The sequence below is a fragment of the Rhincodon typus genome, chromosome 7 (genome assembly GCF_021869965.1).
Source record: "Rhincodon typus isolate 14 chromosome 7, sRhiTyp1.1, whole genome shotgun sequence".
In the NCBI taxonomy this organism is placed as follows: Eukaryota; Metazoa; Chordata; class Chondrichthyes; order Orectolobiformes; family Rhincodontidae; genus Rhincodon; species Rhincodon typus.
Window position 1 is genome coordinate 46,717,923 of NC_063338.1, and position 15,687 is coordinate 46,733,609.

Genomic DNA, 15,687 nt, shown 5'->3' on the forward strand with positions numbered 1-15,687 from the left:
TTCTGAGGAAGGGTCACCGGACCCAAAACGTTAACTCTGTTTTCTCCTCCACAGATGCTGCCAGACCTGCTGAGCTTTTCCAGCAACTTTGTTTTTGTTCCTGATTTACAGCATCTGCAGTTCTTTTGGTTCTCCTTGCTCAGAGATAGGGTACTACCACTGTGCCGCAGAAGCCTATCAAGTTCATTCTAATCAATCTCTCATTAATGGAAAACACAAGCATCCCAGGAATCAATCTAGTGAGCCTTCATTGTACTCTATCTAAGACAAAAATAATTTTGTTAGGTGAGAAAGCCAAAGCTATGTATAGACATCGATGGTTAATCTCACTAAAATTGACAGAAGACAGTTACAATTCCAACTCCCTTGCAATATAGGCAAATATACAATTTAATTTCCTGTTTAGTGTCTGCATGCTAAATTTGATCCATTCCAAAAACACTCAAATAGCTCTAGATACCAACTTTTACTAGCATCTCCTCTTGTAAAAATTATTCCACTTTTTTACTCACCATATCGGCTGGATAATTTCACATTTCCTGATATTGTACTCCACTTATCACTGTCTCATATAATTCTGTTCACAATAAGAAAGAAACGTTCTCATTTTTCTTGTCTTAATTTAAGAGAATTGTGCAGAAAATTGTGTTTTGGAGGAAAAATCCAAAAGACGTTTTAACAGATTACCAATTAATATAGAGCCATCGAGTCTATTTGACTTTTTGAGAGAGGTTTGGTTGTCAAGTTGTAAGCTGTGGCAAAGTGGTGGAAGCACAAATGGGTGAAGGAGATCAGGCCAGGGTGTTTGTACACCGTCCAATTTTGCAGACTACGTGTCTGTATAATTACATTGACTTTGTGTTATTAACATGTACTTTTGTACTATTGTAATCTTGCAGATTGAAATGTTTAATGATTTACGTTGTAACATGACGAATAACCTCAAAAGAAGACAGCTAAGCTTATGAATATAATGTATCATTTAGCTGTAATTGTGTTTCATAGCTATTGTTTTTCTGGGCTGCCAAACCTTACACAAGAGAATTTAGAATCATTGTCATGCCCTTGATTGATGCTTTTGAAAGATGGTGCATTTAAAACAAGGATTTTTTTTTATGTTGCATTCCTCTTAAATGTATCGGAGGGTCTAGCTTGCTGAACTGCCTATTTTACTTGGGGAGTATTAAATCAAGTGTTATTTTCTGCTGGAATATCAAAATAATTGGCTATCATTATACTCATTCTTTTGACAGCAGAGTTGTATAGTAGTCAGCTGACTGCTAGTGCCTCAAGCTTGTAATTATCTCCTGCAGCTTTTAAAATAATTGAAGATCGAGATTGCAGTGCAATTGATTGCTGTCACCTGCTTCCTGAATGCAGAGTAAATGAGGATGAAATGATTTGGCAACAGTCCTTTTTAAACAGCAGTGTTCCACTCCTGGGATACAGAAAATATGAAAGACATCTCTTGAACACTTAAGTGAATCAGTTTTAATTAATTTTGATGTTTAAGCAAATATGTGCTCTCGAATAAATGTTGAATAGAATATAAATGAAATATCGTGTTCTGACAGGTTGCAATATGACATTGTTTTTGTGTGTGAAGAATGTAATTTGGCTACGTTAGACCGGTGGCAATTATCGATACTGTACTATCAGTTGACAAAAACGGAAAATGCAATGTTACTTGAACTGTCTTTTTTGTTTTATAAATTTCCTTTAAACATTTAGATGCCTGCATTCTGAAAGACATTGACTCCGTATTTAGCTATGGTGCCACGATGCCAGTTCAGTCGTGGATGTTGACTGCTGGTAAAGGATTATGGGAACATAAGACTTAGGAACAGGAGCTCTTTAACACTGCCTAATCAGATTATGGTTTTCTAAGTACCTTGTTTTCCAGCATTTTCCTGATGACAAATGTTAGGCTGTATAGTGTCCTGTTTTCTGTTTCTCTTCATTGAGTAAAGATGTTATATTAAGAGTTTCCAATTTGCTGGGATCATTCCACAGTCTAAGGAATTCTGGAAGATTATAACCAATCATCTACCATCGCAAAAATCACTTCCTTTCAGATTCTAGGACGTGGGCCACCTGGCACTGGGAAATCATTAGCCTTTAGGTATAATAGTTTGCTCAGCACCTTTTTCCTGCTGGTGGTGCTTTCTTAAAAAAAATCTTTCTTAGAATGTGGATGTCACTGGTTAAGCCAGTGTTTATTGTCTGTTCCTAATTGTCCTCAAGACGGTGTTAGTGAGCTGCCTTCTTGAACTACTGTAGCCCATTGCTTTAAGATTTTCCCACCCATTTATCTTATGATTTTGGATTGGCTTTCTCTGTTTTCTGTGGTGAAAACAGACACAAAGTACCTATTGAATACTTCCACCATTCATTATCAAAGGGCATGGATAGGGTAAACAGGCAAGATCTTTTCCCTGGGGTGGAGGAGTCCAAAACGAGAGGGTATAGGTTTAAGGTGAGAGGGGAAAGATATAAACGGGACTTAAGGGGCAATGTTTTCATGCAGAGGATGGTGTGTGAATGGAATGAGCTGCCAGAGGAAGTGGTGGAGGCTGATGTGATTACAACATTTAAAAGACATCTAGATGGGTATATAAATAGGAAGGGTTTAGAAGGATATGGGCCAAATGCTGGCAAATGGGACTAGATTAATTTAGAATATCTGGTTGGTATGGATGAGTTGATCGAAGGGTCTGTTTCCGTGCTGCATATCTGTATAACTCTAAATCCCCAACTCACTCCCTAGACAAGAGCTTTAGTTGCTCTTTTCTTTTTAAATATTTGTAGACAATAATACAACCTGTTTTCATACTGCTAGTGAGCTTTCTGTCTTTTACTTTCTCCCTGTGTTTTTGGTCATCCTTTTCTAGTTCTTAAAATCTGACCAATACTCTGATCTACCACTAACCTTTACAGATTTGATCTGATGTCATACTTCCTTTTTAGCCACTGATGATGCATCCTTCTCTGAGGATTTCATTCTCATTGCATCCTCTTTCCTAGTTTAATAATGATTTTTAAAAATCTTTGGATGATTGAATATTTCACCACTAGCAACTTCCCTTCTTCACCTCAAAGTCTCATTTTCCATCATCTGAGCCTTTGAAAACCATCTAAGATTATGCAGTTTATTTCTAATTTTGGGTACCATAACTGGGCATCAATATATTGTGTGTATCCAGCTTTATAGAACATAACAACATTGTTCTCAGTCTGTTTTGGATGCCTGCATTTGTAGTTTTTACTTTGATTTATTGTTCTTAGCTTCGAGGCAGTATTTTCTATCAGTAGGATTTTCTGATGCAATTAAAAGCCTCTTTGTCCTGTGGCAGGGTTTTTATTTTCTTTCCCAAATGATTTCAAGACCATGTGCCAAACAAGTTTTAGATTTTATTTCAGCTATTATTTTAACTGTTAACTACAGCTGAATTAAAGCTAGAATGGAGAGAGAAAGAAAAGGTGCAGAAAATGGAAGCAAACATCTTTATAAAGAGAGGCAGTTTAATGCAGAAATCAGGAAAGATAACAAAAGTAAACCAGAAAATAAATCAGTGAGCATCATATTTCTGTATTATTTCAACTGCGTCCATGGAAAGAAGCTGGATGAGAATTATATTAATTTATCTTCAATTTAAGGCTTGGTTTAAAGAGATTAAATGTAGAAGACATCAGGGGTGACAGTGCATGCTGTTTGTGAAATGTATGCGAAAGATGTAGAGCTGAATTTGCTTCTCAAAGAAATGAACGTGGAAGGGAGTGAAAAGTCGTATGGCTGGTCGGTGTGGCTGCTATCGGCACAGTTCCACCCTGGGCCATTTTCCCAGAAGCAGGATGGGTGTCATAAAGGCTAACTGCCACCAAACAATATGTAATCAACTGAAATAAGTTATTGTTGTCAGAGCTGCAGACTTCCAAAGGCTAGGAGATTAGGCCAGCAGCCTAGAGGCAGCATCCCAGTCGCAGACCGAGGGGTCAGTACTGCAAATGGATTTTTGATCCACAAGGAAGCAGCAGAGCAGAGACGTGAATTAAAGGCTGCAGTCACATTGGCTGCTTGTTAATTGAATGGTAGAGCAGGATTACTGGGCCAAATGGAAAACTCCTGTTCCTGTTTCTTATGTTGAGGCTGTCTGTACCTGCCTGGTTATAACCCGTGGCCACTGGCCACCCCAATGACTATTGGCCAATGCTGAGGCTGCAACACTAGGGACAAAGCCTCAATAGTGGTGAGTTAGCTTGGGCGAAAATGGGGCCAGGCAAGCTTTAAATTCTGCAGTTCAAAATATTTCTTTTAATATTAGCAACAGTTAATTTACACAGCTGTTTATATAACTACAATGTTTAAGGAAACATGTTTTTATGCCTCCACATCAGTTTTGCTAAAGCCCAGAAGTGTAACTTTCTGCTCATGTGCTTCTGAATGCTGTCATCACCAAACAGCAGAAGCATCAAATCTCTGTCTCTGTCTAGTGGAATGCCTGTTGTGTAGTGGATGTTGTCAATGTGGATTTTAAAAAAGCATTTGACAAGAAACCACATTCTTTTTAAAAAAAAAAAAAAAAAGATTAACAAAAATTAAGGGCTAGCTGAGCAGTTTAGAAGAAATGGCTTAAGGACAGAAAGCAACAAGTTGTGATAAACAGTATTTTTGAAGTAGAAGGTGGGATGTTTCTGAAGGCACAGTACCAGGGCCATTTTTTCTTTGCTGTGTATAAATGACCTGGATCTTGGAATGCAGAGAATTTCAAAGTTTCCCAATGATTTCAAAGTTGGAGTCATGGCAAATTATAAAGATGATATGAATTGAAAACACAGAAGTGTGAGGTGATATATTTTGATAGAAGAGATTTGGAAATACAATATAAACCTGATGGCTAAATGCTGAGATAGTAAGAACTGCCGATGCTGGAGTCGGAGATAACACAGTTTGGAGCTGGAGGAACTCAGCACGCCAGGCAGCATCAGAGGAGCAGGAAAGCTGACATTTTGGGTCAGGACCCTTCTTCAGAAATTCTGACAAGTGCGCAGGAACAGCAGGACTTTGGGTGTACGTGCTTCAAGCTTTGAGGTGGCAGAATATAGTAAGAGAGTGATTTGCAAAGCGTATGGGATCTTGGACTTCACGACAGTGAGTCTAAAAGCAAAGTTATGCTGAGCCTTTATAAAGCTTTGGTTAGGCTTCAACTAGAGCATTGTCTCCAGATCTGGTCACCACACACAGGAAAGATGTGAAGGTCCTTGAGACACTGCAAAGATTTAGTAGAACAGTTAAAGGAAATAAGGATGTTAGTTCCGAGGTTTTGGTAGAAAAGCTTTGATTATTTTCGTTGGAGCAAAAGAGATTAAGGGGACATTTGATAGAGGCATACAAGTTTATGACAAACTTCGCCAAGATGACAAGAAAGCCTTTCCATTAGCTGATCTTATTAAGACTGTAGGCAAAAATGCAGGAGGAATGTGAGGAAGATTTATTTTTAATGTAGTAGATGAAAATAACAAGGATGCAGAAGCATACAATTACTTCAAAAGGAAGTTGGATGGGCACATGAAAAGAATAAATTTTAAAGGCTGTGGGGACCAAGAAGTAATTGGGATTGACTGGATGGGCTGAATGGCTTCCTCCTGTGCCACCAATGGCTGTCTGACCTTTCCGCAGCATACTTTGTCCTTTAAAAATATAAAAAGTAAAATGAACTGCACATATAAATTCAGCAGGAGGACTAAATTATTGGGGAAAAAAATAGGGCTTCAGTCAGACCATTTCTCAAGACTGTCACCAGCCTTCCTAACCTCCCTCATCCTTGTACTGCTGCAACCTCATTTACAACCTTTAATGTTCCAAAATTTTGGCTACAACTCCCTCGGGATAATTTCTAACCTTCTAACTTTCTGATCTTGAACTTTACATGGATTAAATAATAAAGGTTGAAACTCTAAGAATTAAGCTAGTTCTTTGTGAAACAAAGTCTTTAAAATATATACAGTGATTATTTTTCTTGCTTCTTGATGTGAAAGCCAAAGTAAATCCATACTGACTCCTGCTCCCATTTGTTTTTCTCTTACGAACTGTTCTTTGAAATTTTCAAATTGATTTTTCTCTCAAAACTGACCAATGCCTTGTTAAATTATAAAATTGACTTCTTCCCTCTGAGGTTTTCAGAATGACTTTTCAATTCAAGATGTTCCAGAATGCTTTGTGGAAGTTTATCAATTTCAAAAGGTCACCACTGAAATTTTGAAAAGTACTATCCATCTTGGCAAAATTGTACTAATCTCATAGCAGTAGTTAGAATTACTTTTCTTTCTGGATTATAACTGACAAAATTTATAATGCTGTCCGTAAAATAAATTGGTATTCAACCTTGAACTGTTGTACTTCATCCAGCTCTACACCTTGTTATCTCAGATTCTCCAGCATCGGCAGTTCCTACTATCTCTGTACTTTCTTTTCGCTGGGCAAAGAAACAGCCATGCAACCAAAACTTGACCAAATGTCTGGCATTCGGGTAATTCATGGCAAAGGAAACCTTCTGATTACTACCATTCTACTTTAACTGGCAAGTCAGTATTCTTAAATTGGAGAGGTACTCTGAGAAGGCACTGAAACAAACCAAATGCACTCTGTATAATAATACCATAATTGATTGAGCAGCCTATGTCCTGAAGGATTTAGCTGTCAAAGTATTCAACAAAAACCAGCTCATTAACATTTGGTTCCAAATTCATCTGAGCTCTCAACTACTCATACACTTGATCCAATGTAATGCATTAAGACACAAAGGCAGTATTTGGCTGGAAAATGACTTAAAGGAACCCCAGTATCTCTAATGGAAAGAGGAAAACTTGCATCTAAAATTGATTGCTGCAGCAGGCATTTCTCGGCAACGTCCTTAGCCCAGTTATTTTCAGCTCTTTGATCAACGATTTTCTCAATGGATCTGTTTGCTGAGGGTTGTGCTTTGTTCATCCTGTCTCACAACTTTGAAAAATAATGTTATCCCTGCCAGACCGCAACGTGTATATTGGGTGGTTGGTAATTTTGCATCACAGGTGATTACCAGGTCATTGCTATCCACACAGGGAACAATCAGATCACATTTTCCTTGATTCGAGGCAGCATTACCATTGTGTCCCCAACATCAATAAATATCCTAAGGCAATAACTCAACGAGTCACATTGTCTAAGTTGGAAAGGGAGGACTTATCTTCAGTGAGTGATTTATTTCCTGACTTTTAAAAGTATCCTTTACAAAGAATATGAGGAGTGGGATGGATTGTGATGAGAAAAGAAAATTCAAGAAGCAACACATCATGGACATATCAGGTAGCCAGGTTGGCCTATACTTCGACTCTGGCTGCATTGTATACGATAGGATAGATTGTAGTTTTAGATTTAGCTTGAATAAACTAGACAGTTTCATAAGATCCAACACTAAAGCCAAATTACACGCTGTGTACCCATCGTGACTTAGTTTTATATGTCTATCTTTAACTATCACTATTCTGAAATCCCTACTTGACATGATCACGAGAGTCAAATGTAAATGCCAGAATAGATTGAACACGTTAAAAATGTTGCATCTTTTGTACAGTACACTGTCAGGCAAAGTAGATGTCAGAGTTATACAGGGTAGAAACATGCCCTTCAGCCCACCATGACTATGCCCACCAATGAACATCAAACTACACTAATCCCATTTACCTGCACTTGGTCCAAAGCCTATCATGCCCTATCATTTTAAGTATTCATCTGGATGCTTCTTCAAAATTGACAGAGTATTTACCTCCACCACCCTCTCAGGCAGCATGTTCCATATTTTTAACCAACCTCTGGGTGGAAAAAAAAATTTCTCAGATCTCTTCTAAACTACATACTCCTCGCCTTCAAACCTACGCCATCTTCTGGTATTGGACACATCTGCCACTTGTTCTCATGATCTGCTTTGTCCAAACCTTTCATAACTTTGTAAATCCCAATCAGACCCCTTTCAGCCTTGTCCGCTCCAATCTGTGCTCATAACTGAGACTTGTAATTCCAGGCAACCTCCTGATGAATCTTCTGTGCACAGTTTCCAGTGCATACACGTCCTTCCAATAGTGTGGCAACCAGAACTGGGCATAGTATTCCATCAATGGCCTAATGAACATTTTATAAAGTCGTAACATGATTTCCTTGCTCATATGTTCTACACCCTAGCTAATGAAGGCCAGGATCCTGTATCCCTACGTCATCACCTTGTCTACCTGTGCTGACCCCTTCAAGGATCTATGGGCTTGTACACCAAGATCTCTTTGTTCCTCAGTACTCCCTAAGGACCTACCATTCATTGTGTATATCCTTCCCTTATTAGATGTCTTAAAATGCATCACCTTGCACTTATCAGGTTCAAATTCCATCGACCATTGCTCTGGCCGATTTACTGGTTGATCATATCAGGTGGTAGCCTGAGACCACTCCTCACAATCAACAGTACCATCAGTTTTCATGTCATCTGCAGACTTACTATCTTCTACATCCACATCCAGGTCATTAATGTACATAACCAACAGCAAGGGTCACTATATCAAACCTCCTCCTTTCTTCAACCAAGTCTCAGCAATTGCAACAAAATCATATTCCCACGTGCTGATCTATGCTGTAAATTCATCTGCCTTTCCTACATCAAATTTGAGATATATGTTACTAAATTTAAAGATTTAGATTATGAGGACAGATAGCATAAATGATTTTTTTTATATTTAAATGTTCAGGTTACCTTACCAAGGTTTGGAAAGCAATGGGATTAAGTTAGGTCAATACAGAGAACATGTTTCCTGTGGAGTTGAAGTATTTTAATAAAATTAAAGCTAGGCTGTTTGAGTGAAATCAAGAATTTTTTTATGCAAAGAATAGTGGAAGTCTAAAACTGTATTCTCCCATAATGCTTTGGATTCTGATTTAGTTTAAAAAAAGTTAAGACTGAGATTGTGGGGATTTTAAGTTTTTGTTAGGCCTGAGGTATAAATTTACCAGCCTTTCTGGGTTGTCCAAGAATGAAAGATTAGTGTCTCAAGTCCTATTGCAAACAATTGTTAACATCTTGGGGGTTACCATTCGCCAGAAATTGAATTGAACAAGCTATGTACATACTGTGGCTAAAAGGGTAGGTCAGAATCTATGAATTCAGTTGTAGGCAAATTCATCTCCTGTCTCCCTATACCATCTATGAAGCACACTTCAAGAGTGCAATGGATACTCTTCACTTGGCTAGTTGGATACAGCTCTAGCAGCACTTGAGTTTGACACCATTGACTATTTCTTTTTGATTGCCGTCATGTTCAGAATTCATTCCCATCATCACCCATGTACAGTGGCAGCAGTGTGTGCCATTTACAAGATGTCCTTTACCCATCCACACCCCAGGTCCTGTCATGACATGGACTGCTTTCAGCACAGCCATCACATTTTCACCGACTTACAATCCCCATTATCAGCTTTACTTTCTCCCTGGCATACCCTCTACCTTCCCTTTGTCCGCTTAACTGTCATTCTGTCTCTGTGAGCTCCATCTCTGCCTGTCTGCTCACGACTATTGGGAGCTGACTATTATTTAAATGGAGAAAGTCTGCAGAAAGCTCCAGCACAGAGGGATTTGGGAATGTAAATCGTGCATAAATTTAAAAAAAAAACTGGTATTCATGTTCAGCAGGTAACAGGGCAGGCAAATGGATTATTGTCCTTTATTTCAAGTATAAATATAAGGAGGTCTTACGAAAACTATATAAGGCAGTGGTCAAGCAAAAAATGGAATGCTGTGAACACTTCCAGGCCCCTTATCTAAGGAAAAATAAACCAACATTAGAGGTAGTCCAGAGAAAGTTCACTAGGTTGATCCTGGGTGTGGAGGCACTCTCTTATGAGGAATGGGTAAGTATGTTGGGCCTGTACTCATTGAAGTTTAAAAGAATGAGAAGGGTCCTTATTGAAAAAAAAACAAAAGAACTGCGGATGCTGTAAATCAGGAACAAAAACAAAGTTGCTGGAAAAGTTCAGCAGGTCTGGCAGCATCTGTGAAGGAGAAAACAGACTTAATGTTTCGGGTTAACTGACGTTTTCCCAGCCACCGTCCCTTCTGAGGAAGGGGTACCGGACCCAAAATGTTAACTCTGTTTTCTCCTTCACAGATGCTACCAGACCTGCTGAGTTTTCCAGCAACTTTGTTTTTGTTAGGGTCCTTATTGAAGTTTACAAGATTCTTAGGTAGATGTGGAAAGGTGGCTCAGTGGTTAGCACTGCTGCCTCACAGTGTCAGGGACCCAGGTTTGATTCCAGCCTTGCGTGACCCTGTGGAGTTTGCACATTCTCCCTGTGTCTGTGTGGGTTTTCACTGGGTGCTCCAGTTTCCTCTCAGAGTCTACAGCTGTGCGCATTAGGTGGATTGGCCATGCTAAATCGTCCATAATATTCAGGCATGTGTAGGTTGGGTGTATTGGCTATGGGGAATGCCCGGATTGGGGTAGAGGAGTGGGTCTGGATGGGATGCTCTTCAGAAGGTCTCTGTGGACTTGTTGGTCTGAATGGCCTGTTTCCAGACTTTTTGGATTCTATGATTCTATAACCAGAGGGCATAATCTCAGAATAAGACATCACTTATTTAGGACTGAGATGAGGAAGAATTTATTGTCTGTTTGCTGAGGGTAGTTAATGTGTGGAATTCTTTACTAGTGAGGCTGTCAAGACTGGGCAATTAAGTATATTCATGACTGCAATAGTCAGATTTTGAATCAGTAAGGTCATTGTTTTAGGATAAGGGGTAGCAGATTTAAAATAGAGATGAGGAGAAATTACTTCTGTCAAAGGGTCATGAATCTTTCACAATCACAGTGCAGTGGATGCTGGGACATTGAATGAATATAAGAAGGATAGGCATATTTTTAATTCATAACAGTTCAATATGGAGAGCAGGCAGGAAAGTAGAGTTGAGGCCAAGATGTGATCAACCATGTTCATATTGAATGGCGGAGCAGGCTCAAGGGGATAAATTACATATTCATGCTCCTAGGTCTTAAGTTTTTTCGTCAAGGGTTGTGAGAAAAAAGCATAAAAGAGGAGCTGAGGCTTAACAAACAAGCCATGATATCATTGAATAGTGGAGAAGATACGACTGGCTGAATGGCATACTTCTGTTCCTACATCTGATGATCTAATCAATCTTTACAACTCAAAGTACAAGGGCAACAGATTTTTTTTTTAAAAATTCAATCATGGGATGAGGTCACTGCTAGCTGGACCAGCATTTATTATCCATCCTTAGTTGTCCTTGTGTAGGTGATGGTGAATAGCTACAGTCCGTGTTCTTGAGATTAGAGTCACAATACCATTAGGGAGGGAGTTCAAAGGGAATGGAGTCTTAAAAATAGAGTAAAAATAGAATATCAGTTAAACCAATCAACTAACTGGAATACTGTGAACATTTTTAAGCCCTTTACTTGCAAAGGATGGAATATGGCTTGGAGCAGAACTAATAGGTGACGTTCCAAGTATCTGCTGCCCTTAAAGGTGGAAGTGTTTGTGGTTTGGAAGATGCTGACAAAGGTGCCTCCAAGCCACGCATCATCCTACCTTGGAAGTATATTGCCATTCCTTCACTCTCACTAAGCCAAAAATCCAGGAATCACTTCCTAACTGCTCTTTGGGTGTTCCTACATCCCTAGAACTGCAGCAGTTCAAGAAGGTAGCTCATAACCAACCATCTGCTTCAGAATAATTGGGGATGGACAAATAAATACTGGGATAGTCAGCGACACCCATGTCCCACAAAATGATAGAGAAAAGGGGAAAAAAAAATTGGCTTGAGTCATCTGAATAGCATATATGTTGCTGCTGTGCACAAAGATTCAGCTAATCTGATGCTACTAACTACTTCTGTATCTTCCAATTACATTTGTCAAAGAAACGTGCAAAAGGGTGTTTTCCCAGATGCTTCATTAGCAGAATAAGGGGTACAAAGGACATTCCATCTCCTGCTTAAATGATTTTATTCACGTATAATAAAAAATGCATTTAAGTTTGATAACTTTAATTCATGAAGATTGCACGCAACATTTTTGAATTGGATTATAGAGCTGATAATCGCTGTTTAGCTAGATGTCAAATGCTTTGAAAAAATGCTGGAAATTTGCTCAGCGCTTCGCTCAACTGATTACAATAATTTCAGAAAATTTGCCAAAATAATGTTTGCTCATCCCTTAAGATTTGTTTGAGATATCCCTTAGTGGAAATTCCTGATATGGCTATCAACTAATCTTGGTATTGAGCTAAAATATGTTTGTGTGAATAACATGATCAAATGTTCAGCTCAATTATTTGCACTGTTCCCTCACACTTTGAATCTATGTTACAATTTTAAGATACAATCACTTTCTGTTTACAATTGAACAACATGCAATCTGAATGTGAAAGCCAGTATACTATTTTATGTATTATATGAAGCACTACTTAATCGTTGGTTGCAAATAATTCTTCTCCACTGTTGCAATACATCTGCCAGCTTATGTCTCTGCATTGTTACTGCCTGTCCTATAAATATAGCATCTGCCTTTCAGACTTCAATTGGCATGAGTCTCCTCCATTTGAACAAATTTTAACTAAACAGACTGTGCTGATTTTGCCCAATTTAAATAAGTAAACTTAAAGTAGCTAGCATAGACCGAGATGTTCCAAGTGATCTGGCAGACTTAAAAGTAGATAAACCTCCAGGGCCAGATAAAATGTATAAAAATGCTTTTGAATGAAGCAAGGGGGGAAATAACTTGGAAATTGAGAATAATTTTCAGTTTCTCCCTGGCCTCAGGAGAGGTGTCAGAGAACTGGAGGACAGCCAATGTGGTGGTGTTATTCAAGAAGGGAGCAGGAAATAAATCAGGAAACTAAAGACCAGTCAGTCTAATCTCAGTAGTCAGGAAACTATTGGAAGCAATTCTGAGGGACAAAATTAATTTGCATTTGGAAAGGCAGGGATTAATCAAAAATAGTCAACTTGATTTTGTTAAGGGGAGGCAATGTCTGACCAACTTGATTGAAGATGTAACCAAGTGTGTAGGTGAACACCATGCTTTCAACATTGTCTACTTGGACTTCAGCAATACTTTTGATAAGGTCCCACACAGGAGATTGATTACAAAGGTAAGAGCCCGTGGAGTTCAAGGAAACTTGATAAATTGGATACAGAACTGGCTGACTGGCAGGAGGCAGAGGGTGATGGTTGAGCGGTGTTTTTGTGACAGGAAACTGTGTCTCCTGGGGAGCCACAGGGATCAATTTTGGAGCTGTTGTTTGTAATACATATAAACAATTGATACTTAAATGGAGGAGGGTTGTTCACTAAGTTTGTGAATGATATAAAGTTTGGTGGGATGATTATTAATGAAGAGGATGCCTTAGATTAAGGAAGATGCAGATGGGGTGATCAGTGGTAAATGGAATTCAATCTGGATGAGTGTGAGCTGATGCACTTGGGCAGGACAAACAAAGGTGAACGATAGGACCCTGGAAATCACCGAGGATCAGAGGGACCTTGGTGTCCATGTCCACTGATCTCTTAGGTCGTGGAGCAGGTAGATCAAGTGCTTAAGAAGGCATACGGGATACTTGCCTTTATTAGATGAGGCATTGGATTTAAGAGGAGGGAAGTTATGCTGAAACTGTATAAAATGTTTGTTAGACCACAGTTAGAGCATTGTGTGCAGTTTTGGAATCCACATTATAAGGAAGAATGATTGCACTGGAAAGGGTGCAGAGGAGATTCACTTGGATGTTGCCTGAACTGGAGTGTTTGTTATGATGAGGAATTGAATAGACTGGGTTTGTTGTCTATGGAGCAGAGACTGAGGGGCTACATGATTGAGATGTACAAAATTATGATGGGAAAAGACAGGAAGAAGCTTACCTTCTTGGTGGAGGAGTCAGTGATCAGGTGGCATAGATTTAAGGCAAAGATCAGGATGTTTTGAGGGGAAGTGAGGAAAATATTTTTCACGTAGAGGTTGGTGAGAATCCGGAACTCCCTGCCAGTAAGGGTGGTAGAGGCAAAAACCCTATAACATTTAAGAAGTATTTAGATGTACGCTTGTGATGCCAAGGCACTTGTGGTGTGCCTTATTTCTCTACACAGTTTTGTTCAAAAGCATCATAATTGGAATAGCATTTATTCTGACCAATTTTAGATTTTCATGCTTGCACACAGTAGTTTTCTCAATACTAAGGGAAGGAGTTTCTACAGTAGAAAACCCTCATGACATTTTCCATTTTCCCTGGGCCAAGTGCTGAAAATGGGATTGGAAGAGTTAGGTGGTTGTTTTTAACTGGCACAGCCTTGATAGGCTAAATGGCCTTTTTCTGTGCTGTAGACCTGTATAACTCCAACTAATATGTGTAGATGTGTTTACTGATGAGATTGATACTCAAAAAAGCACAATTGGAAAAACTCACTGTTACTGCAATCAATAGTAATGAAATAGTAAATACAGCAAGTCCCCACAAATAGATGTTTATCCGCTAATCGAATGAATTTTGTACATAAATAGAACTTTTGTACAATAAGAATTGTTCCTTCTTTGAGAATATGAAGAAATTGAGATCACAGAATACTTTTCTTTTGTATTTTAGACCAGTTGTTGCATGTGTTAGCCATGCACATGCGCCTTTTTAGAATTGATTCTGCTTATAATCCCTGGACACGACTTACACGACTAACACAGGTTATGGATTATGGGTGAGTCCTTCATTTACAATTTTTTCCTCTTGTTTTGCATGGTTGCAACAGAATAATCAGATTAATTCCTCAGGATGTTTCTCTGTTGGACAGTTTTGTCAAACAACACCGTAGTTGGAAGAGCATTTATTCCGACCAATAACCAGTCAATCTCCCATGCCATTAACTGTGGTAATTCAGAATATAGTTAGACATTTATCTGTCTCTGATGTATACGCATGGCTACTTTGATCCATCTCTTACCTCCAAAACACTCTCCCCCTCACCTCTCTATTCTGTTAACTTCTTCACCACCTCCCTAATCCCACGCTCTTGCCTCCCTTATCTCTACTCCAATCTATTCTATCTCTCTCTGTCGTCTCCCTGATCGACAAGGTCTCCCTTCTCTGTCTCTCCCTAAATTAAATTAAATAAATAGATTGTCCCAAATAGTAAAATATATATAGAACTATGAACAAGATAAAGCCAAATTGTGTTAGGGATTAAATATGCCTTTAATCTAACCAGCACATTGATAGACCTTTGATAAGATGTTGCATAGGAGGCTGCTAAATAAGAAATGAGACCATGGCGTTTGGGACAAGGTACTGGCATGGAGGCTCGGGGACCGCTTTGCAGAACACCTACGCTCAGTTCGCAATAAACAACTGCACCTCCCAGTCGCGAACCATTTCAACTCCCCCTCCCATTCCTCAGACGACATGTCCATCCTGGGCCTCCTGCAGTGCCACAACGATGCCACCCGAAGGTTGCAGGACAGCAACTCATATTCCGGTTGGGAACCCTGCAGCCCAATGGTATCAATGTGGATTTCACAAGCTTCAAAATCTCCCCTCCCCCTACCGCATCCCAAAACCAGTCCAGCTCGCCCCGCCTCCCTAACCTGTTCTTCCTCCCACCTATCCCCTCCTCC

The 15,687-nt window shown here is 39.2% G+C and overlaps 1 protein-coding gene across 1 annotated transcript in view; it reads left to right on the forward strand.

The window, feature by feature from the left end:
- The window catches only part of ubr3 (ubiquitin protein ligase E3 component n-recognin 3), a 331,038-nt gene that overhangs the window by 260,059 nt on the left and 55,292 nt on the right, over positions 1–15,687 (forward strand). The window contains exon 28 of the mRNA XM_048599210.1: positions 14,669–14,774. Coding sequence (XP_048455167.1) covers positions 14,669–14,774 — 106 coding nt within the window. The remainder of the gene's footprint in view (positions 1–14,668; positions 14,775–15,687) is intronic.